At 30.0% G+C, this 24,035-nt stretch overlaps 4 protein-coding genes across 7 annotated transcripts; 2 read left to right on the top strand and 2 right to left on the bottom strand.

The window, feature by feature from the left end:
• Window positions 1–1,365: 1,365 nt before the first annotated feature.
• On the bottom strand, window positions 1,366–4,061 carry LOC108452592 (uncharacterized). 3 transcript variants are annotated; one of them, XM_017750392.2, is made up of 6 exons: window positions 3,689–4,061; window positions 2,862–3,513; window positions 2,615–2,776; window positions 2,046–2,194; window positions 1,750–1,924; window positions 1,366–1,626 (listed from the first exon to the last, which is right to left on the bottom strand). In XM_017750392.2, exons 2-6 carry the CDS (start codon window positions 3,465–3,467, stop codon window positions 1,495–1,497), a joined length of 1,224 nt encoding a protein of 407 aa, XP_017605881.1. In that variant the 5' UTR covers window positions 3,468–3,513; window positions 3,689–4,061; the 3' UTR covers window positions 1,366–1,494. The 3 variants fall into 3 exon arrangements, with proteins under 3 accessions (XP_017605881.1, XP_052884884.1, XP_052884885.1); XM_053028924.1 differs by having other exon boundaries at window positions 1,366–1,924; XM_053028925.1 differs by lacking the exon at window positions 3,689–4,061 and having other exon boundaries at window positions 1,366–1,924; window positions 2,862–3,670.
• Window positions 4,062–11,129: 7,068 nt separating this feature from the next.
• LOC108450979 (RING-H2 finger protein ATL2) lies at window positions 11,130–12,637 on the bottom strand. Its single transcript, XM_053027473.1, has 2 exons — window positions 12,629–12,637; window positions 11,130–11,890 (listed from the first exon to the last, which is right to left on the bottom strand). Exons 1-2 carry the CDS (start codon window positions 12,635–12,637, stop codon window positions 11,342–11,344), a joined length of 558 nt encoding a protein of 185 aa, XP_052883433.1. The 3' UTR covers window positions 11,130–11,341.
• A 1,552-nt stretch (window positions 12,638–14,189) lies between these two features.
• Window positions 14,190–18,237, top strand: LOC108450491 (protein IQ-DOMAIN 9). 2 transcript variants are annotated; one of them, XM_017748141.2, is made up of 6 exons: window positions 14,190–14,688; window positions 15,205–15,311; window positions 15,456–15,617; window positions 16,292–16,519; window positions 17,329–17,442; window positions 17,531–18,237. In XM_017748141.2, the coding sequence occupies exons 2-6, from the start codon at window positions 15,243–15,245 to the stop codon at window positions 17,876–17,878; spliced, it is 921 nt and encodes a 306-aa protein (XP_017603630.1). In that variant the 5' UTR covers window positions 14,190–14,688; window positions 15,205–15,242; the 3' UTR covers window positions 17,879–18,237. The 2 variants fall into 2 exon arrangements, with proteins under 2 accessions (XP_017603630.1, XP_017603631.1); XM_017748142.2 differs by having other exon boundaries at window positions 14,196–14,688; window positions 15,154–15,311.
• A 1,492-nt stretch (window positions 18,238–19,729) lies between these two features.
• Window positions 19,730–20,455, top strand: LOC108452676 (uncharacterized). Its single transcript, XM_017750477.2, has one exon. The coding sequence runs from the start codon at window positions 19,748–19,750 to the stop codon at window positions 20,264–20,266; it is 519 nt and encodes a 172-aa protein (XP_017605966.2). The 5' UTR covers window positions 19,730–19,747; the 3' UTR covers window positions 20,267–20,455.
• The last annotated feature ends 3,580 nt before the right edge of the window (window positions 20,456–24,035 follow it).

Raw genomic sequence — 24,035 nt, 5'->3', positions numbered from 1 at the left:
TGAAACAGGGTTAGAACAATTTCTGGATTCCCTGTTCTGACTTTAGAAATTCACCATAAATTGTGTATTAAGAATTAGGACTCAAACTTTATTTGTATGGATTCCTTATTGAGTCTATTTTTAATTGAAACAAATGGAATAGTCATTGGATTTCTGTACAGGAAGAAATTTGATTCGTAGTGCACAAGGGTCAGAGTAGCTGAACCCTGAAACAGGGGAGACTTCTTATAATAAACTGTACTAATTGGCCTGACCAAAAATTCTAGAAAAAAATTAGTAAGTAGATATATGAGTCTAGTTTCAGGGAAAATTTACGGAATTGGATTTCGTGTTTCGTAACTCGAGATATGATTTTTTTAGCGACTGTGACGCAGATGGATAGTTTACTACGAAAACTGTTTAAGTGCTAAGATAAGTTTTGTAATGTCTCCTGCTTGACTCCGGCAACGGTCTCGGGTAGGGGGGGACGTTACACCCAATATTATAGAAAAATGTTAAAGGGAAACCTTTTAATTGTCTCCATCTCTATGTCTGATCCACCAAATTAAGCTCCTTATCATATACCAAGGTTAGTTTCACTTCAAAGTTGATAAAGTAATAGCATGTGAAACTCTTTTATGAAACATCTTTAGGAATGCAAAGCATGTATTGTTTATAAATAAGAATTGTTTCAAACATGAGTTTCTCTCTTAGAAGAGTTTGTTTTTAATAATGGCTCTTATAATAAAAATACAATCATTCTAAATAGAATTTTTTCAAATAACAATTGTTTTGAACATAATTATTCTTAAAACGTAATTATTATAAACAATAGTCATTTCAAGTATTAATTATTCTCAACAGCAAGTATTCTCAAATGATTATTATTTCTAAATTAGAATCCTAATTTGAACTTAGACAATTGTAGTTATGAAATTATTCTTTTGAAACAGAAAAATAAGTGAAATTATGTTGTTACATGTTCCGAGTTAATTTTTATTAAAACATTAGAAATATAATTTCTAAAACATGATTTTTTAAAAAAATTAGTTTACATTATTTTTCTAAATGTATTTGTATAGCAACACCAGCTATGGCAGAATTTTTATCCGTCAAAGAATCACTGTTTGTCTATCCGACTTTAACGTGAAAGAGTTCTCATAAATTTATTGATGGAGAGTGACAGTCAAATAGTGCCAAACTCGATTAAAAGCCCATGCAGTGGCCCTTGGTAGTACAGCATCCAATCCTTTTCACTGAACATATGGAGTTAGGTGTGCCAAGATAGGCCAGCGGAGAGTTGATGTTGAATTTTATAAAAATAAATAAGAAAATATACTCTCCCAAGTCATGAAAATGATGCATAGTAATAATAGATAAAGACAATTATATATTTCACTAGATTAATATTAATATTCATAAAACAAAACTAAATCTAGCTGATTGTAAAGACTATATATATTTAATTTTGGGACTACATTCACTAGCTAATTATTAAAAGAGGCCATGACTAATTTACAGCTTTAGGTTAAGATCAATAAAATCGGCTTTTTTTTCTTTACAATCATATGTTCCATCTTTTAGATCAAGTGTCGCTTCCGCTGTAACAGCTGCACCCCTTTTTTCTTCAGTGTTTTCCTTCATTTCCTGGAAGAGAATACAAGAACCAAAGTCATGCAAGTAAATCAAAACAGACTTATCAAACCAGGGAGCATGTAGGGCCAATAAAGAAAATGAAAACAAAAAGAGATTCCCATTTAAGCATCTTACTTGGAAAGTGAACTGCTTGGTGTATTTGGGCAAGTCTTTTTGACAATTTTGGGTTGAGGCCGAAGAAGTTATTGGAGGGCCTAAGGTGAGGGCACTGTCATTGTCATTAGGATTCCCATCTTCATTACCGCATCGTTTCGCTTTCAGCTCCAAAGGGCTACTTGCGATTGAGCCTCTGATAATAGCAACAAAAAAAGAAAACGGAAAATTTATTTAAAAGTTACGAGCGGGCGGGGATGAGCAAGACAGAACAATGTAAATATGCTTTAATGAGGAATTTATGTCAGGTGGCTAACCTGTAAATATTTCCAACATTGAACACACAAACACCATTGTTTGTAGACGAAGATGAAGGATTAAGGCCGGAAATCTGAGAGTAGAAAGGGGGAGGTGGGGGCCAGTTCTCGACAGGGAAATTATGCCTTGATCTCTTGCCTCCGATTATCTAATTAAAATAAGTAAATTTTGACATTAGGAAAGACTCCACATATTCGCAGTTGCTCTACCTTCCCAATCAGCAAAACGATATCAGATCAAATAGCTTACCTATACAATTTTTAGGCAATACTTCTTTTGAGAAACAAATGTTGGTTTTATTGTCTTTTTTACTTTCTTTTTTAAGGCATCCTTAAAGTGAAACAAAGAGTAGAATCCACGTCGAAATGGGTAATGGAAACAGTTGAAGAGAAGTGAAAAATGCAAGCATTTGGCTAATGGATTAAACATCGGCATTTCAAAGGAAAGAAATATATTGTGTATATTTAATAAAGAATACAGATTTTCTGATTTCCATTGAAAAGAATCAGAAGCATATAATTAATACAAATATAACTAAAAATTGGACGGTAATTAAATTTACACATGCCTTGTGCTCCTCAGCCAGTACTGTAGATATGTAGCTGTGACAAGATTTTTGGGTTGAAGGGGGCTCTACGTGATGATACTGATACACCCCTGCGGATGATGATGAAGATAAAATTCCTGATCCCGGAAAAAGATTCATCTGTTTGAACTTCTTTATGCCAATCTTCAAAAGAAACTAGAAAATAAGCACAAATTTGATTAATAAAAAGAACATGAGTGAACTTGACCTAGTTTCCTAGACTTTTTACCATTGAAGGCTGGGCGCAAGTGCCATGGTTCATTTGCAACATAGGAGGAGGAAACATGTTTTGATCAGATCGGTTAGAGACAAGTTTGGGAGTGGGAAATGTAAAACCAGCAGCCATTTTTGGAGGTTCCGGGCCGTTCCTTGTCTCAGAGGAGCCCCACGTTACAGGCAAAAAGACTTTTTCAGGCGAAAATATACCGGATCCGCTAATATAGACACCTTTACTACGACTGTTACCGCACATATTTTGGGCACCAGTTCCGTTAACATGGAGGGTCATGGAAGGAGGAGGAAGAGGTGGTGGAGTCCTAGGACTAGGAATGTTACGAAGATAAGTAGTAGCCCTTCTTGGTAAAGAATTTGAGGGAGCTACGCATGAAGAAGGGACCCCACCATTATTTATATTTCCTTTCTCTATACCATCGCTTTTCCCTTGTTCTCGCAATATCTTTTCTAGTTCAGCCACTCCAGGCCCTCTTTTGGGGATTCTTTTGTTCTTCTCCTTCCTTGAACTACAACTTCCATACTCGCCATGAACGCCCAGCACTTCACTCGCATTGGCAACCCATCCCACACCAACGTTGTTGCTTGTATTGTTGCTACACATTGGTTTTTTTTGTTGTTGCTGTTGTTCTTTTTTGCTTTCGGGTTCTCTGTGTGATAAGGAATTAAAAGGCCGTCAAATCTTTGCATTTAAATAAACAAACTAGAATCAAATGAAACTGGAAAAGAAATCCGCATCTCAAGATCATAAATCTAAAATAAGAAACAAAAATCATTCAGAAAAAATCTAAAAGAAGAAACAAAAAATCATTCAAAAAAATTTACCAGGATATAAGAAAACCAAATCTCAAAGGATGTGAAGTTGAAAAAGGCTGCCTACGCGTAATTAAGAAGTGGCATTAAGGAAATCCGCCCTTGTTTTGAGCAAATAATGTAGCCTTGAAGCTAGAAAGAGATGGAAACACACACACTCACTGTTTTAGGGAAAAAAGAAAGCGTAAGAATCTGAGAAAAATGTTTCCTTTGTGGATCGAGAATTAGAAATAAAAAGTAAAACCTAGCAATCATCGAAATCTTTTATTTTTATATTAATTTTAGTCTTTCCTGTCAGTATATATGAAAACGAAACTGTCCAAGGGATTTGCTGCTTTGTTGCTTTGCTGGTGTTTTAGTTCATGATGAAGGTCCACAGGTTATGTGCCTCAACACCTCTGCAAATCTTTGCCATTTTTATAAGGCAGAGCAGTTGTTGGGAGTACTTTTTAAATGCCACTGCCAAATATTTGCATGGTATTTAAGGAGTTTGTTTTGGGCCCCATTATGCGAACGCTAATTTCTGGACCCAACCTTTTGCTCAAGTGTTGAAACCCTTAAAAATGGCATAAAAACCTTTTTGCCCCTCCAACTTCACGAAAAAAATCATTTTAATCATTAATTTAATTTTTCTTTCTTTTAGCTCTTGAACTTGCATTTTTTATCAAATCACCTTAAAATAATGGAATACATATGTGGCATACATATGAATTGTCATGTGGATGACACATCACCATTTAATTATCTTTTAAATTTTAAAACATTTATATATAATTTTAATAATTTTAGTGTTTTTGAACTTTTAAAGAATAGTTTTATACCTTTTTAAATTTTTAAATTTTAAAAATTAATTAAGTGTTGAAGTGTCATCAAAGTTAAAAATGTTAATTTTTAATTTATTTTGAGGTGATTTGACAAAAATACAAGTTTAAGGGTTAAAAATAAAAATTAAATGAAAGAGTTAAATATTTATTTTTATTTATAAATTGAAAGGCCAAAAAAATCATTATGCCTTAAAAATTAAACCTTATAATATAATATTTCATTTAGTAAATTAAAATTAGTAATAAGAAACAAGAAGGGTTTTAAAAATTTTATCCGGTTAATCAATAAAAATAAAATTGATTTTTAAGATAAAAATGATTACTGATAATGAATTTTTATGATTGTATTTCTCATTAAATAATTTATAAAAATGTTATAAATATTTTATTATTAAAAGGATGTTGATAAATATAAAGATAAATTTAATATAAATCAAGATTTTAACGTTTAATTCAAAGTAAAGTATACGTAATTTTCCTAAATAAAATATTTATCCAAATAAAAGAAAGGAGATCCTTTCTCCGCTTTCCTTTTCCATCCTTTAATCCAATCTAGAAATAAGATTAGATTTAATATCAATCAAAGATTTTAAATTAGTAAATTTCTTTTTTTTTAACTAATAACTAAATTAGTAATGTGATTGAAAATTGGATCTTACTTACTAATTTATATTAATTATATGTATCTAAGATGAAATTGTGAAATTTTATGATTTACTAGGAATCGCAAATTTATTGAACATCCATTTATTAAGATTTTATTGCATAAGAAACCTTCTTTAAATAATAATTTCATTAAAGAAGGACTTACCAAATACAAACAACAAATTGAGAAAAGCCTTGCTAATCATGGGAAAGGCATTGGTAAATAAATTGCAGTAATAAATGAAGCAGGAAAAAGGAAAATCCCCAGCCTGGCATACTTAATGAAAATGTATTTAAGATGTTAAATACCTAATTAATTATGTGAGCTGTGAAGGAAATGATAAAAACGATTTCAATGTAAATTTAATATGCTTCCCTTTGAATTTTTTGCCCTCATCTTGTTTCCCATTATTTTTTAAAGTAAAATCTAAACAATAAACACAATATATATATATATTGAAGGTGTGTTTTTTTTTGAGTATGAGTATTAATTCTTTAATTGTATAGTATCTAAAAAATATTAATTAGTTAAAATTTTAAGTTGTAACCATTTAGTCAAATATTCATCCTCTTTAAAAATTATTCGGATTTGAGTTGTATAAATCACTTGCCTATGATGTGAGCGCGTGCGAAAGTTGAGAATCCTTCAAAAAATGTGTGAGTTGTATACATGGAAATTTTAAATTTTAAATTAAATAAAAGTAACATATTAATATAAAAAATAATTTTAAAGTAACGGTTAAATGGTGGTCAAATTTTACCTAGAGTCCATATACTATTATGTGATAGTTCAAAAATACATGAAATTTGGAGGGGGGATTGAGTAGTCAAGTCGGGTTACAGTAAATCAGTTGAGTATGATTTATTGATTTTTTTCTAAATTATCCTTAATGACAAATTGTAATGGTATCAAAATTTGAATAAATTCCTAATGTGCAATGATTAATCTAAAGTAATTTTTAAAAGATAGAGTAAAATGAATTTTACATTGATAGACTTTGACCGTTAAGGTAGTGTTTGGAAAATATTCAATAATTAGATTTGGGTATAATTGCTTATAATTATACTATGGTAGCATGTTTGCGTAACCATTATGATTGGTGGATTCCATTGAATTAGGTGCAATTAAAGCATCCCAATTACACTATCCAATTCTTAAGGGAATGTGAGAATTAAAATAATTATGTAGATAATTACACCTGAATTCAATTTAAAAAATATATTTTTATTCAAGTTATAAAATTATATTACAAACATGAACATGGACGAGTGCGTGGATGGTCATGACTAAAATTTTCATATATTATAAATCCTAAAAATTATGTTATAAAAATAATTTGTATATTTTATATATTTATAAAAATATTATTTAAATCTTAAAAAATTCTAAAATTATGACAAAAATTTATTATAAAAATAATTTACATATTATAAAAATGTTATAATATATTTATTTATAAATATATTATATTATGATAGTCATTCTATTGCATATTACTTAGGCTGATAATTAACATTTTCATTCATTGCATATTATAAAAGATAATTTACATGTTACAAAAGTGTTATAACATATTTATATATAAAAGTTATGATCAAGTATGGACATAACTTATTTAAGTGTCCATGCTATATATTATAAAAATAATATATTTTGGACAATTTATAATAAATTTTATATATTATAAATTTTATGTTATTTTTATTTAATTTACGTATTATAAAATGGGATATAACTTAATATAAGTTTTTCTCCAAAGTAAGTTTATATAAGCTTTTATAATTAAAGCTATAAAGTATTTGGGTTTATTTGGATTGTGAACCTAAATATTATAAGGTCGGTGCTAATTATTCAAATAGAAAAAGTTTTCTTGCACCATATCACGAGGTATGATACCATTTGAGAGAATGGTACCAAACATAAGCACCATAAACAACTCACGAACTATTTAGTTTGAGACATTCAAGGCTTCAAAATGTGGTTGAGAAGACTTTTTTTGTTCTAAAAAAATATTTCTCATATTAACAACATCACCTTAGCATAGTGAGTCTAATTTTAAGGAAAATTAGCAGATCTTATGTTCATATCAAAGTTGTCCATAAAATTAGACTCACATATTTTTCTACCATAAAATTTTCATAATTTATGAATTAGCCAATAAGTACAGTTTATTATTTAAAGTTACCCATGTTCTGCTGTTTGACAACTTCGACCTTTCTTTACTAAAAATTAATTATCTCATAGTACGGGATTCGAATAATGTTCTCGTTTGTTTATCCTAAAAATAGACCCATTAAGAATTTAAACACATAAATTTTATCCCATAATTATTTTTATACAATTTTTAATGATTTTCCAAAGTCAGAACAGGGAAGTTCGAAATCACTTTGACCTTATCTTACAAAAATTCAAATATCTCATAAGATGAAATCCTTTTGCTTACACCATTTCTTTTATGTGAAACTAAACTCAATAAGTTTTAATTTCATATTTTGTTCAACCTCTAATTCAATTTCCATAATTTATGGTGAATTTTCAAACTCGAACTACTGCTATTGTCTAAAAACTGTTTTAGTACAAAATATTGTTAACTAGTTTATAACATCTGCACTTCATTTCATTTAAACCCTATACATGCCATATAAATCTTTAAACATAAAACAAAAGCTACCGGAGTTGATCTGGATAGTGAGCTTTGTTGTGATGATCCGATCTACCAACTTCACTTCAATTCAATCTACACAAAGACATCAAACACACACAGATAAGCTTATTGAAGCTTAGTAAGTTCATAGATTCAAAAGTAAAGCTTACCAACATAACATTTCCAAAAAATAACAAAACATTTACTAAACTTCCCTGCCATCCACAACCACTGTTATTATACTTCACATAGTTGAGCTCAACATTAACTTCTAATTAGTCTCTTTCACTTTAATTCACACTTCATGTATAAATCATTATCAATTTAGGAAATGTCTTGTGAAATTGAGTACGTCGTTTGCTTAGTGCCACAATTCACAACTCAGTATGTTTTTTTTTCATTGAAATATCATACCTACATTTCACAACTCAGTATGGGAATGCCATACCTACGTTCCATCACTCGGTACGGGAAATGCCATACCTACATTCACATTTTTGCCATGATTTAATCATGGACTTACATTCACCTCACTGTACCATAACTCAGTATGGATTTCCATTGAAATTCCATACATACATTTTGCCATAACTCAGTATGGATTTCCATTGAAATTCCATACCTACATTTCACATTTTATCATGGATTAACCATGCATTTTTCTATCAATTCATCACCAAATACTGATTTAATGTACTCAATTTATATGTTTTCTCTAATTTGAATTTCCATCTTATTTTTTAATAAAAAATTTTCACAATCCCATAGCAATTTCACACTTAATAACACATTATATCATTCAATCATTCACAAACAAACATGTAAATTCAACCATATAAACTTACCCAGCTAATTTGTAGAAGATATTGAAATTTGAGGACTATTCTGCAACTTTTTCTTTTCCTCGTTCGACTTTGGATTCTTGATCTATAATATAAAATATTTCCACTCATTAGCATTTATTTCATTTCTATTCAATTCACAATTTATACTTTTCAATTTTAAAATTGCACTTTTACCCAAAATTTATAGTTTTTATAATTTAGTCCTTGCTCAATTAACCTATCGATTGAACTAATTTTTCTCAATTAACACTTTATTCTATCATTATAAACTATTTCATAACCTTTTATATTCATAATTCCAACACCAACCTCTAATTTACAACTTTTTCACAATTAAGTCCTAAATACCATTTCCTATCAAAATCACTTAATAAAGCCATCTTAATATGAAATTAAAACTTAAAATTCATGATAATTCATCATAAAATTTCCTTAATCAACCATATAAACTTCCAATTTCACCCACAAAATTAAAAACTAATGAATTTTATAAGTTGACCTAATTGTAAAAGTCATAAAAATATAAAAATTATTAAGAAAAAGCAAGAATTAAACTCACATTATGTAAAAATATGAAAAAAAAAAAGCTGTCTCCAGACCTTCTATGGCATTTTGGCTGAAGAAAAATGATGATATATCTAGATTTTTCACTTTGGTCTTTATTTTATTAGTTAATTTTGCAAAATTTCCAATTTTGCCCTTATTTCCCTTATTTTTTTTGCTGATTTTTCTACCCTTACCGTCAAGCCATCTCACTTTTAAGCTTAATTTCCCTTTAACTCCTCCCTCTTTTAACACTTAAGCTATTTAATCCTTTTAGCAAATTTTGCATTTGTTACAATTTAGTTCTTTTTATTTAATTGACTACTCATGCGTTAAAATTTCTTAACCAAACTTTATTACTAACTCAAAAACACTCCATAAATATTTTTAAAAATATTTATGGCTCGGTTTTCAAATTTGAGGTCTCGATACCTTATTTTTGACCCGTTTAACCTAATAAATTCTTTTAATTAATCAATTTCACTCATTCACAAATTCTTCTAAATTCTCACTTGACTCATAAATATTAAATTACTATATTGTTCAATATTACTTGTCGAATTTAGTGATCTCAAATCACCGTTTCCGACATTATTGAAGATTAAGCCATTACAAAAGAGTTTCAATTCTTTATGATTACAAAAGAGTGTATTTACTACTCTAGTTGGGTATGATATATATATATATATATATATATATATATAAATATTCTAAATTATCAATAACTTAATTACAAATTGTAGTGATGTCATGATTTAAATAAAATTTTAATGTAAGCAAGGGCAGAGCCAATGGGGGGCTGGCAGAGGCCCCGACCCCCTAAAATGGGAATTTTTTATTTAGGCCCTTTATAATTTATAAAATTTTAAATTAGTAATGGTAAAATTGCACTTTAACCCCCAAAATATAAAAATTTGATTTAATCATTTAAAAATTATAAATATATAAACTAGTAAAATGGTAAAATTATATTTTACTATTGTAAAATATACAATTTAATTCTCCTGAATATTTTTTTAGCGCCCCCGCTAAATGCACAATGATTAATTTGAAACAATTTTTAATAAAGAGACTAAAATTGATATACTTAAATGATGTTTGTAACACTAATTAATTTGAATAATTAAAATGGATTATAATAAAGAAAGAGGTTGTTGAATTTTATTGGCAAAAAAATTGTTGCTCACATCACACATGGGGTTAGGAGAGAGCACTATTTTATTTCATTATCAAGAGAATTTCCATGTTATCATCAGATAAATGATTATATGAAATTGAGATATTATATTATTTGTATCCATTTCTAATAATTTAATATTATTTTAATATTTTTATCCTAAAATTTCTTTTTAAAATGAAAATATTGAAATGAAATAAAATTATTTAAAAAAAAATACAAATAATAGTCTAATTTTATGCAATCCTTTTTCCCACTGTAAAGTCTCATAATTGAACATATGTGAGGTGAAGACCAAGGGCACACAGTTTTTGTTTTTCGAATTAATTAAATATAAGTTCCATTTATTTGGTATTATTTATTTTAAATTGCACCGTGGATTAAGTCATAAACTACAACTCAATCATGCGTTAGTTTGCAATCTAATTAAAAAAAGAGAGAGTCAAATTAAAATTAGAATCCAAATCGCCTCTTAGAAAACGTATGGTAATTCTAGTTAAATATATATTCAAGCCTTAATTATTTTTGTCAGATTTCTCATTCTAAAAGAAAAAAAAATTCTCCAACAAGATTTGATCCAATTAGTCGACAATTAATTCATTAGTATCACAAAGATTTACTTACACCAAAAATATTTACATCTAATTACTTTTGGAAAGTAAATTTTTAAAAGAAAATGTGATTATTGCAAAAGTAAACATAAATCATATTTAGATCCTTATAATCAGTTAGGAGATTATATTACAAGATCTTGAGAGCTTGTTATAAAAAAAAAATTAGGTACTTCATTTATGTAGGGAAAAAAGAATCAAAGAAAAAGTATTTCATAAATACTTTTAAATTGTGAAATTATTAGTCCATCGCTGCCTCTCTAGATCTCGAGTGTCAAATACTTCATCCCCACAACTTTGAATCCTTGTAAAGGATCCTGATGGTCCACTTAATTTCCTTTTCCGCTTGGGCAACACTAATGGACGCGTTTTCATTTAAAGGAGGAGCCGTGGGTTGAACCCTGATGCACAACTCTTTAATTTGTCCTCTGACGCCTGGACCCTGGGTTCAACCAGGCTGCTATATATGGGGCAAGTTGTATGTGATCCCAGCCACGTATCTATACACTCCACATGAAACATGTGCTTACAGTTTAGTAAGACCCTGTCTGTGAACTCTTCCGTAATGGTTCCCAAACAAACCGAGCACTCCGTCGGCTCGTCATGGTCATCAACCTGGCCGGGGGTTATCTTGTATGTGAACATCGGCAATGACGCTATGATCAAAGGGTCGAGCCCTGACTTTAGTGCCTCGTTAATGGAACTTTCATTAATCGCTGTAATTTGAGTTCTCTGGCGATGAAGGGCAGCACGCTGTCTCCTTTCTTTGCGTCTTAGATGATACCTTGAACAGAGATGGAGTAAGACTATGATTGTCACAACTCCAAGCAATGTGGCGATTGCTGCAAGCATGATCTTGCGGCTGACAGCAAATTCTCTTTTATCATCATCTTCTGATGAACCTATACTTGACTGGTTTCTTTTCTGAAGAATGCCGAGGGAGCTGTGTTATTTAGCTTAATCAATGCGTACACATATATATATAGATGAGGAAATATCCACTTCTATTGAGTGGTTTTACATTTTTTCTTTTATAATTTTTACATGGTTAAAAACCATTGAATTTATTAATATATTTATACTTTTTATGTAAGTAAAATTTTGAATTGATGTGATATCTTTTCCATTTCGATCTAAAATATTGTATATATTTAACGATTGAAAATTTTTCTTTACAAAAATAAATAGTTAAAAATTTTAATTTATATCAAACTTGATATATATAATCACATAAATAAAATAAAAATATAACGATTGAATTGTTAAAATATTTAATTATATAAAATACAAAAAATATAAAACTACTTAAATTTTACACTAATATAAATAAATTTATTGTCATGGATTATATATATAAGTCGATTCTCGAATATAGTGAAGTCTATGAAATGTTTGCTCGTGGGGTTATTGAATAATAAACTTTTAATTACGGCAGGAAACCCTTGCTAGGTAGCCACGCATTCCATTTGATATTGAATTACTATCTCCTAACATATAATAATATGATTAAGCGGATCAATCGAGGAAAAGGAATGAATGACTTTTCTTTGTTTATAGCATGATTTTAAACATTATACTTCCAAAGTCTAAGGTGCATGTGACAAAAAATTTCCAACGATTTGGTGTAAAATCGAACCCTAGGTAAATGCTGCTGCTGTTTACCTGAGCCATTGCCTGAACAAGTTGACATTATTTTTCATGTACAGACTAAAATATATGAACAATATTAGGCAATAGATTTCCATGTACAATATTCAAATCTTAATATGCCAGCTACAAGTTTTTTTTTCCACATTGATTTGATAACGATCTGAATTGCTCATACAATTTTTTTTCCTATACAATTATTGTTGCATATTTTAGTTTGATACCCATATCTTATATTATGCACTAATTTTGAATAAAAACATTTATTTCATACACCTAATTAAAATATAAATAAAATCATTTTAAGACAAATATAAATCTAATATCAACAAGGTCCCGTAGCTCAGTTGGTTAGAGCGTTGGTCTTATGAGCCGAAGGTCCATATTTTTCTTTTAAGAGACTTGGCAAATATAAAGTATGAGCAAATGAATCGCGGTGAACTGAACTCCAACCCTGTTGCATTGAATTGCTGCAGAGCAGCAACGCGAAGCAAATAATTGGGTCAACATTCCACAAAGACCCACTTTTTCCAAGTAAACTCGTACCCATGGTGTTCCCAAGCCCGGTCACTATCCCTAATTGATGTTTATGTGTTAAAACAAACCTTACTCCATTTTCTTTCAAATTATACAATTACATTATTACTCTCCACTTTTAATTCACGGAAATTACGTGTCCAAGTTATCTTTAGGCCTTCAATATTGTCCACAAATTAACTCCCACTAAATTCTTTTATCATTCCACTTAATGCCACCTCGATTTTATCGTTGAAATTGAGTCATCTACATTTAATTTTTATTAACATTAGAAAAATCAATGGTTGATATTAAACAAATAGTACATTGTAATAAATGGATTATTTTAAACTAAGACTGAAATTTGCTTATTAGTTATTTAGTCGTTCAAGTCGTATATATTACAAAAAATTACATGTTAAAGTTATTAATTGTCAAATGTCTAAAATGCTTAGGAAACTCTAAAATTTTCTAAACTACTATTTTTGAAAAAGTCTATTTAACCATATCTATTTTTACAAATCTTCAAAATTGCTCCTATTAATTTCTAAAGACTCCTTTTAAGTAAGGTTTTATATAATATATAGATTATATAGATATAGATAAACACTAAATTAAAAAAAATAAAACATAATAATATTTTATAAATAAATAAATTAATTAACTTTTTTTTACAAAATACTTAAGTTGGCTTTGTTAAGTTTTAATGTCTAAAATATCCCTATTGATTTTTTATACTATTTAAAATACTTCTTTTAATTTTTTATAATATCTAAAATGCCCTTATTAAATCCTAAAACTCAAGTAGAAGTTGTTTTTATATAATATATAAAAATCATACAAAAGAATGAGAAATGAATACCTTGAATATAAAATACCAAAGGCTTAAAATAAGCATTTAACAGTAAAAATTTAACTGAAATGCACTATTTTAGTCATTTATCTACTGTATAAGGTCAAAGTTTCTCAGTTTTCTGTGGAGGATTAAAATGCAATATGAAATATAATATAAGGACTTAATATATAAAAAAAAAATCTGCGGAAACACATGTTGTAGGGAGGGAGGAATCAGTGAACCATAGATTCACTTAGGCCAGCCTTTCTACATCAACAAATTTCATTTCACTCGCGTTCAAAATTTTTAACTTTTTAAAATAATTTTTTAGAAATCAACCAACACGACAAACTCCCCCAGTCCCCCCGCTCTTCATATCAGTTGTTGAACCCTTGATTGATGAGAGAGAGAGAGTTCAAGAATATATTTTTAATATGATTTCCCTCTTCTGTTAGACCAGCTTTTTTATTCATTGTGAGACAAAAATACAAAAAAGAAACAGAAGAAATTTATAACAAGAGAGAGGAAAAAGCTGGTAATGGGCCATAACAATGCACATTCCACACCCACCCTTTAATTATTCTTTTCTTTGATTTCAGGCTTTCCTTCTTCTTTACTACAACTCGAACCGTTGTTGTCACCAACTCTGCCTTTTTCTTTGATCTCCCAAAATCTTTGCTTTCAGTGTCGTCCTCCAAAAGTACCTCTTTTGACAGCTTTGTTGGTATGTCCTTGCTAAATCATACTTTTTTGTTTGGATTCTTATTGCTTCTGGTTTTGTTTGCTTTAGCAATGAGAAAAAAAAGGGGCTATTTGGGGATGCCCCCATATGGTTGGGAGGGATCCTGGGATCTGGGTTCTGGATGAGTAAAATTTAGAAACTAATTTATCGTCTAAAAATCAAATCTTTTGGTTTAGGATATTACGGGGTTTATGTTGCTACTGCAATTTTCAGCTTCTTACAAACCTGTCTTGTTTGTTTCTGTTAGTTGATAACTGGGTTGACTTTGATTGTGACCTACTTGTTCATTTGTAAAAATACTTGCTGGTTCTGTTTAGTAACTGCTACTTACTTTCCATGAATAATGTCCCCAACTTTCAAATCAAATCAGTTTCACAGCATATAGTTCAAAGTTTCTGAAACTTTCCTGTCATGTTCTTATAAGAATCTGAATTTTTTGTGTTCTAGTTTATGCCTGCTGTAGTTTTTGATGATCTTTGCACTGGAAAATACTGTCAGGGTGGTTCTAAGCTGGGTACAGATAATTACTATCAGCAATGGGTTCTGGAAACTTGTTCAAGTCAATAATAAATATAGTGAAAGATGACAACTCAAAGAAAGTAAAGGTACATTCTCAAACAGTCATAAACTAAGCTATGCAAGTCTCTACATTCCAGTTATAAATAAACCTAAGATTGCTTCTCTAGTCATTGATTTGCAATTTGAATCCTTGGGTTAATATTATCTATGATATCGTCTGTTTGGCACAGGGATCTTCTGCTTCTAAAAAATCCAGTGGCTTCAAATGGAAGAAACAACAGCAAAAGGCATCCACTAGACCGGGTCTAATTAGCGGAAATTCCAATACTCTTGGCATGCCAATTGAGGACTTGGCAGCTACTAGGATTCAAACTGCATTCAGGGCTTATAGAGTATGTTGGTTTGGAGGTTCTACAAATAAGATCATAATATGTGAACACTTAAATAAATGCATGTATGCCTTTACTTGCATTGGTGGTGGTTGTGTCTCAATGATGTTCCTCACAGAGCAATCTAGAAACTTTTACAATTGTGATTGTATCTGTTATTTTTAGAGAACAGCATCTATTTTTTTTATGAGGTGAAGTTATGCATTCTTCCACAGATAATATATTGTACCATAGAGAATACATGTATGACCTCTATTATGATTATACCGGAGTTCATGAACCAGACAACAGATGGATTGCACATTAACTGGGTTCTGCATGGTAATGCATCATACTCAGCAAATTGAATCACCTAATTGGAATGACTGGTGAAGTGACCTTCTGTGGTCTTTTCAAAGAGAATTAGTGGCAATCATTAAGTGCATTCGTGAAAATCTTTCTTATATAGGATAGGAGCAATGTAGGCACATTGTATGTGATAATCGATTGATATCATGAACATGTATCTTACTATGTCCCCTGTTTCTGAATTCTTTTACAAGTTGACAATGGAAGTGTAGCTTTAATTTTTCCTCTTTCACTTTTTAATCCACTTGCAGGTATCTTTTAAGATATATGCTTCCCAGTCACCATTGAGTTGGTAGAATGGTTTAATAATGTCTTTTCCCCTGATGCAGGCTCGAAAACAATTACGTCGATTGAAAGGTATTATAAGATTGCAGGCTCAAACCCTAAATAGTTCCATCAAAAAGCAAGCTACAACAACATTAAATTATCTTCACTCGTGGAGCAACATACAGGCTCAAATAAGAGCCCGTCGACTCTGTATGGTAACAGAAGGCCATCTTAGACAGAAGAAAATAGCAAATCAGATAAAGCTTGAGGCAAAGCTACATGACATAGAGGTTAGAACAGCCCTGGCTCATGAAAACTTGCATGAACTAAGGTCTTGACAGAATCCTTGTTAAGGCTATTAAAATTTTGAATTCATCTATGTATGCAATTTTGAACAGCTTACTACTCGGGCAATTACTACCACCTTATTTTCCACGGGATCATGTTATACGTGTAATCATCAGTATAAAATTAAGAGCTTGCCAAGATTTGAGTGAAAGAAGTTTTGACACCTGGACATATGTAGGAATGGTCATTTTGGCATGCATATTCTGGCCTAGATTGTTGTCCGCACTATTGAGATTTAAATCTATGATGACCTAGTTGTCTGCACTGATCAAGTAATCTATTTTCATGAATTCTCTCCACTTGTTTCTTAAATAGTTTCTGATTTTTTTTCCCATCATATCTCTTTGTGCAATCTTTCGTTCTGTAACTTTGGGGCATTTTGTCTTCCATCGGCTTCCTGATATGAATTTTACTTTATAAGCAACTCATTGATTAGAGATTCCAGCTTCTGTATATTGCAAACTCATTTGATGCTCCAGAGTCAATAATGGTATGATGATTGTGGAATTATTGACGAAGACTCATCATGTCATCTGTTTTGTCATTGCCAATTGCCATTTTATAGTTTGAGAGGTTTGATGTTTCATTTGCAAAGTGTCTAAAACTTTGGCTTGTCAAATCAAATAATCTCAGATGCTCCTGCTTCCAGATATGTTTGTTTTCTACATCCTCTTAATCTGCCAGGTTGAGAGTGGACTATTTAGCTCTTTTTCTTTCATTCATGTTTAACACTAGTTTAAATGGATAACAGGTAGAATGGTCTTGCGGCCCTGAAACGATGGAGGAAATTCTCACAAAAATACATAATAGAGAAGAAGCAGCCGTTAAGCGGGAACGAACTATGGCATATGCCTTTTCCCATCAAGTATGCCATTTTCCTTAGCTGTAACTTGTGTTCATTTGGTGCAAGTTGTATGAGCAATGAATAACCATGGTATATGCATGATTTGCAGTGGAGGGCCCCCAATTCAAACAATAATGGGATTGGCAATTACGAGCTTGCTAAAGCTAATTGGGGTTGGAGCTGGGTGGAACGCTGGATTGCTGTTCGTCCATGGGAAAGTCGCCTCCCTGCTCAGTCTATTACCCCTAAGAAGCTGCAGAACAAACAGATAAACAAGGCTGGTAAAAACTCGAGTTCACCGAAACCAAAACCGAAACCCCATTTTTCTAATGAGAAGGAAACCATGAAGATGAAGCCTAGGAGGCTGTCTTACCCTGGTGCTGAGAAACCAGCTGCACGTCAACAAAGCACCAAGGCTGAAGAAGAGAACAATAAAAAGGAAGAGAGAGTGGTTTAGCAGCAAAGCCAAAGACGAGACATAGCATCCATTTGGTTTTCAAGAATTCGTGCTGTCAATAAACTTATGGGCTATATAAGCGTGCAAAATCCTATTTTCTTTTACTTAGGTATTGAAAAAGTAAGTATTTATATTTTACACTACCTTGGTTTTGTTTCTAGCTTTTTGTATATGGTGAGAAGTTGATGTCTTGCGAAATCATCGAACCGCTTGGTTTTGGTAGCAGAACAGAAATGGTGATTCTTTACTATGTTTATCTTATATATATATATATAATAATGAGAGTCAGATTTTGTTTACTATGTTTATGTTATATTTATAATAATGAAGTGTCAGATTTTCTTTTTGGTACTGTAAAATCATAACATTTATCTTTTAATTGTTTTATTAAGCATGTTTGATTGTAAATGATTAATAATTTGGAAAAGAAATTTATATGTTTCAATTTTTTGATAAACGAATTTCGTTCTAGTTCTAGTTCCTGGTTGACTACCCCTATCCCTATCTCATTACATGCAACAAAATTCGAACCTTCTAATACTATTTTTTTATGTTTTATTTTGACTTTCTATCATTATAAAAAAACAATCATGATTACTGAAGTACATTATTTATCAAATTAGTTCTTTATAATTGTATATTATTTAAATTTTTAAGTAAAATTATAACTATTTCATAAAAGCAAACTTGTTACCCATGATTTATTAAATAAAATGATCTTAATTAAAATATTATTTTAATAAAATATTAAATTTCACATGAAATAATCTATTAATAATTTTTTATTAAATGAAATACTTTTCAATTAGTGGAATTAAAATATCAATTTAATAAACTATCAAGTTCCCTAATTAAATATTCTATTATGAATTGAACATCATAAATTTATAAATTGATTATTTGAATTTAATAATTATAAATTAATTAATTTAATTTGATAGATTGATTAATTGAACTTGTTAAATTTATGAATATCATAATTAATCTTGTGAAATCATGTAAAATAAAATATGCATAAAAGCAATAATACATGCAAATACTATACATTTTTTATTTTATTGATTTGTTAGAAATTCACGATATTAATTTTATGGTAGGTTTACAACCTATAACAACATGGCTGTTATAGGTATAAAATAGTCACTTCTCTATAACAAGTAAAATATTGACAATTAAACGACTGTTATATAGAAGGTTGACTATAACAAATTTAGCTGAATCAAACTAATTTAGATTATAATTAAAACTATCGAAAAATTATTGTATAGACCTCCCATCACGTACAACATGGGCCTAACTAATAAAATTAATACATGCCATCATTTTATTTCTAATTTAATTGGTTTAAAATTATCCTAAATTAAATTTACTATGATACAAATCCGTAAGATCGAATGACTTAACCCATGCCACTGGTAAATAAATACAAATTTTCGATATACAAAAACAAACTATAATGTTCACAGTATGGTTATAAAATTAAAAGTTTTATTCTGATGGTGCCCTATTTGTAATTAGATTAAAGTATACTTCAAATTTTAAATTATTTTTAATTTACTCTATCTATTTATATTATAGTAATTTATTTTTTTACTTTAAAATTTAAGTTCAGTTATTATTCTTTTGTTACATGATTATGAAGAGAATTTTTTATATTAAAATATCACACTATTAAATTTAACAAATTTTTTAAATAAAATTAATAAATAAAATTAAATTTTTAAATAAAAATAAATAAATTCTAAATACACAAAATTGGAGCACATTTAAATAAAATAAAATGCGCGCCCCTCCGATCTCAATCGAGCACGTTTTGAGTTTGTACTTAATTCAAAGTTGACACCTGAAAGGGAAGCATAAAAAATAAAAATGTTTCCGCCTTCCTTCTCCCTCCATAGAATCAAAATTACAAAAACCAATATTTTCCACACCAAAATTCCCTCCACGAAGAGAAACGAAGCAAACATCCGAAAACAACTTGAATTGAAAAAATTTCACTTCCTCCCCTCCAAAACCCACCATTACTTATGTCCCATCCATCCTTCTCCTCCCTCTCAACACCAAATGCTTATGGCTGCTCTCTCCATTTCTGAAAATGACAACAAGGAGAACATCTCTCCTTTCTCCTCCAAAACCCCTCTATCTCTTCTTCCAAAATCTTCATCCTCCATCATCAAAAAACCAAGACCAAGGAAACCTCTTCAAGACATTACCAATCTCCTTCTCCCTCAAATCTCTTCTAGTCTGCCTCCACCCAATGCTGCAAATCTGGTTTCTCCCCAAGCTTTGGTATACCAACCACAATGGAGAAAGAGGCGAGCTGGAGATGGGCACCAATCAAATTGCATGAAGTCTCGTTTTGTGTATAAATGTATAAACCTTAGATAGTTCCAAACATCGATACACACAGTGCACTGTCTTCATTCTTTTCTCAATTACTTCATCTCTTCAATATCAAAATATAACTTATTTTTAGACTAATAATATTACCGTTTTATGTTTTGTTCCATGTTTTCGGATAGACGCGTTAATGAGAAAAGAATATAGCCAAACCCAGAAGAGACTTTAACTAATAAATTGTATTAATTGGCTTGATCAAAAATTTTAGAAAAAAATTAGTAAATATATATATCAATCTAGTTTTAGAAAAAATTTACGGATCTTAATTTCGAGTTTCGGAACTCAAGATATTAATTTTTAAGCGAATGTGGCGCAGTTAGCTAACTTGTTTGGAAATTTTAAAAATAAATTGTTTGAGTTGTTTAATTAATGAATTAAGTCTGTTAACATCTTGTGCTCGACTCCGGTGATGGTCTCAGGTACAGGGGTGTTATATTTGGTGGTATTAGATTATTTTATTTTGAATAAATTTAAATTTAATTAAAAATATTAAATTTTGATTTGTTATTTTCTTATTAGAAAGAGATAAGATATATTAAAAGTAGGAGTGAGCAAAATTCGATTCGACTCGAAAAAATTTAAAAAAATTTGAATTTCGAGATAAACGAATCGAGTTATTCGAGTTAACTCAATTTTTTTTTTGAATTTCGAATTTGAATTGAGTTGAATTTTTGAATTTGAATAATTTAAATAATTCAAATAATTTGAATATTAAACTATAATATTTTACATTTTTACTCTAAACTCTCAAATTTTTTTATTTTTCCCTCAAAATTTTTACTCCTCCTCACTTTTTTCCCAAAACTTTTACTCCTTTTCTATCCTAACCCCTCATTTACTCAAAATCCATTTCTTACCAAAATTTTATTCTCTCATTTACTTTTCCTCAAAATTTTACTTCCAAAAATCTTTAAAACTTTTTATTTTCCCCCTAAATTTTTACTCCCTTCTACTTTCCCCCTAAAACTTTTACTTCCTTCCTATCCCACTCCCCATCTACCCCAAACTCATCCCCCCTATTTCTTTTTTAATATTTTCCCTTCAAAATTTTACCCCCTTTATTTATTTTCCTCAAACTTTTACTCTTCAAAACTTTTATTTTTCCCCAAACTTTTACTTTTCCTCTTTACTCCCAAATAAAAATTAAAATTATTCAAAAAATTCCTAAACATAAATAATAATAATTTTATTTATATCTACTATTTATATTATTAAATTAAATTTCACATTTTATATTATTTATAATATTAAATTGTTTAGTCATATTGAATATTTATATTAAAGTTGAATTATTAATGATGCCATAAAATATTCTTGTTAAAATTTTATATTGGTATTAATTTTACATTTTATCTTTAAAACAACTTTTATAAAAAATCACATTTTATATTTAATATTTTTAATTCCAAAATATATAGTGACAAGAATATGAAGATAATTGAAACAACTAAGTAAGCAAAGAAGCTAACCCGTATATAAAAGGTTAATAAATAAATTATGAGGTGATGAAAGGTAATAAAAAAATTGATTATGGTGGACAAATTTTATTATGATGGGTAACAGTGATTAGAAGAATCTAAAATTATTTTTTAAAATTTAACTCAAACAAATATATTCGATTTGATTCGATTTGAATTCCATCTCAGTCGACTCGATTCGAGAAAATTTCAAATCAAATTAGGATGATAAAATATGATTTGTCAATTCGATAAATTCAAAATTTTTTCATTCGATTCGATTCAGTCGAACGGTGACCCTAATCAAAGGAAATATAAATTAATTTATAATTAGACGAATTCAGTTATTTCACACTTTTAATTTTAAAATTTAAAGGAATACCCAAAATTATAAATCTTAATGCTTAATTTTATCTCTCACTATACGGGGGCGTAGACTAGGCTTGTTTTGGGCTCGGCATAAGTTATGAATTTGTGATTTCGGCACGTCCTAAATTAAGAGCTTATTTCTATTTAAGAAATTATGATGTTCAAAGCGAATTTAGGCCTAATCCAGTTTTGAGTTATGGATGGGCTTGTTTCAACGATTTGGGTATTTTGACCCATAATGGTAGAAATAAAGAAAAGCAATGAGACACAAACAAACAAGGGTTAGCACCTAGCAATTTTAGTAGTCATTTAGCATCTTTACTTCTACGGTTGTATCACTACACTTTTCGTATCTTTGAGAATCGAAGTGTGAATCTCCACATATTTATTTTTAATTTTATTAAAATCCCAAAGTAACACTATTTTATCCATTCTCCATTGGGAACCAAACAAACAAACTTGGCCTATAGTAACATCAGCTCTACTTTTTAGTTTTCACTATTATTTTCAACCTATGAGCTAATGAATCTTCATTTGCCATGGCAACAATTCAATGCTGTGCTCAGCAAGCCACTATGATATATAGTGGATTTAACATGTGTTTCAAGGTTTTAATAGAAAAAATATTAGAATTTTCCATATAATAAAAATAAAAATATTAGATGACATAAGATCGACTTCTAATAATGACAAAGTAAAATGATTAAAGCAGCCTTTTTTTCACATTATTTCTTCTTTAAAACCCCGTTTCGACTTTACAAGAATTCGAGAAGACGTGACCCTTTCATGCATCTAGTGGATATGTGATGATAAAATTAAGTTAAAGTCGAGCTTTCTTGAAAGCCTATCATATGTTCACAATTATACTAATCGAAGTCTTCCAATGCTGAAATGTATATGTATAACATACACACACACACACATATATGCATCAATCTGCAAATATGAATCAGGGCTCAACTACATTATTTTTTTATGATATATATCTTTTCATTCATTTGGTGTCCTTTTCATTTATTTTTTTGGTTGAGAAACGGGGATCATTTTCATTGGATTAAGGAAAGCAACGTTCCCGTGGCCTATATATACTGCTTGTTATTCGAAGCATGGACGAACAAGAAGACTGTATTGTCTAAAACCGCAACAAGAAAATGGCTTCATGGCGATTTCTTGCATTATGCTTGATGCTGATATTGTACTCGGTATCAAGATCTGAATGTCGCCTTCTTAATGCGAACATTAATGGGGAAAATCAGACCACATCTTATCGAATGTTGTCCCTTTCTACTAGTTCAGGGAAGGTGTATCGTTTCAGCACTGGGATAAGAGATGATTTGTCCGAAAACGAAGACCTGTACCAGTCAAAACGCCTTAGTCCTGGTGGCCCTGATCCCAAACATCACTGATGCAAATCCCTTTGTCACTACTGATCATCTCATGTATGTTCTGATGAAAAAAATAAAAACTGACATGAGACCTGGTTGTACTGACAACAACATATGTCATATGCAATTTTTAAGTAATGCAAAGTATCTGATTTATGTTGTTTGGATATTGTTTGTGTAATGCATTTGGTTTTACATTGCTTCTTTTTTCTTTTCTTTTTGATATATATATAAACCCTAAACTTGGGAACAGAAAACACAGTGATGATTTCTTGGTTTGGCAATTACTAACCAAGGATATTAAGCTGAATGTGGTGCACCTGGACACATTGATCATATGTCCGATTCAAAATTAGCCTTTTTAGTTAAAGTGATTAGGTTTTCTTCTCTTTAAGCTTTTCAAAAATATGCTGAGTGATATAGCTCAACTAGTTATTTGATGAATACAAAGAGTGGGATACGATACAAATAAACCCTAAAACATGTGTACTTTGTTTCTTTCAGAAATCAGAAAACGGATTCCAATTTAAGTCTGATTTATTAGTG

The sequence above is a fragment of the Gossypium arboreum genome, chromosome 5 (assembly GCF_025698485.1).
Source record: "Gossypium arboreum isolate Shixiya-1 chromosome 5, ASM2569848v2, whole genome shotgun sequence".
Classification (NCBI taxonomy): domain Eukaryota; kingdom Viridiplantae; phylum Streptophyta; class Magnoliopsida; order Malvales; family Malvaceae; genus Gossypium; species Gossypium arboreum.
This window is presented reverse-complemented; position numbering and strand designations above follow the sequence as displayed.

Bases quoted from the DNA above. Each gene is read 5' to 3' on its own strand.
- LOC108452592 (XM_053028924.1), bottom strand. From the start codon at position 3,467: ATGTGTAGCAACAATACAAGCAACAACGTTGGTGTGGGATGGGTTGCC. The intron at 2,195-2,614 runs GCATGTGTAAAT...TATTTTAATTAG, and splicing joins TACTGGCTGAGGAGCACAAG to ATAATCGGAGGCAAGAGATC. The intron at 1,925-2,045 runs GTTAGCCACCTG...TGCTATTATCAG, and splicing joins AATGTTGGAAATATTTACAG to AGGCTCAATCGCAAGTAGCC.
- LOC108450491 (XM_017748141.2), top strand. From the start codon at position 15,243: ATGGGTTCTGGAAACTTGTTCAAGTCAATAATAAATATAGTGAAAGAT. The intron at 16,520-17,328 runs GTTAGAACAGCC...AATGGATAACAG, and splicing joins CAAAGCTACATGACATAGAG to GTAGAATGGTCTTGCGGCCC. The intron at 17,443-17,530 runs GTATGCCATTTT...CATGATTTGCAG, and splicing joins CATATGCCTTTTCCCATCAA to TGGAGGGCCCCCAATTCAAA.
- LOC108452676 (XM_017750477.2), top strand. From the start codon at position 19,748: ATGTTTCCGCCTTCCTTCTCCCTCCATAGAATCAAAATTACAAAAACC.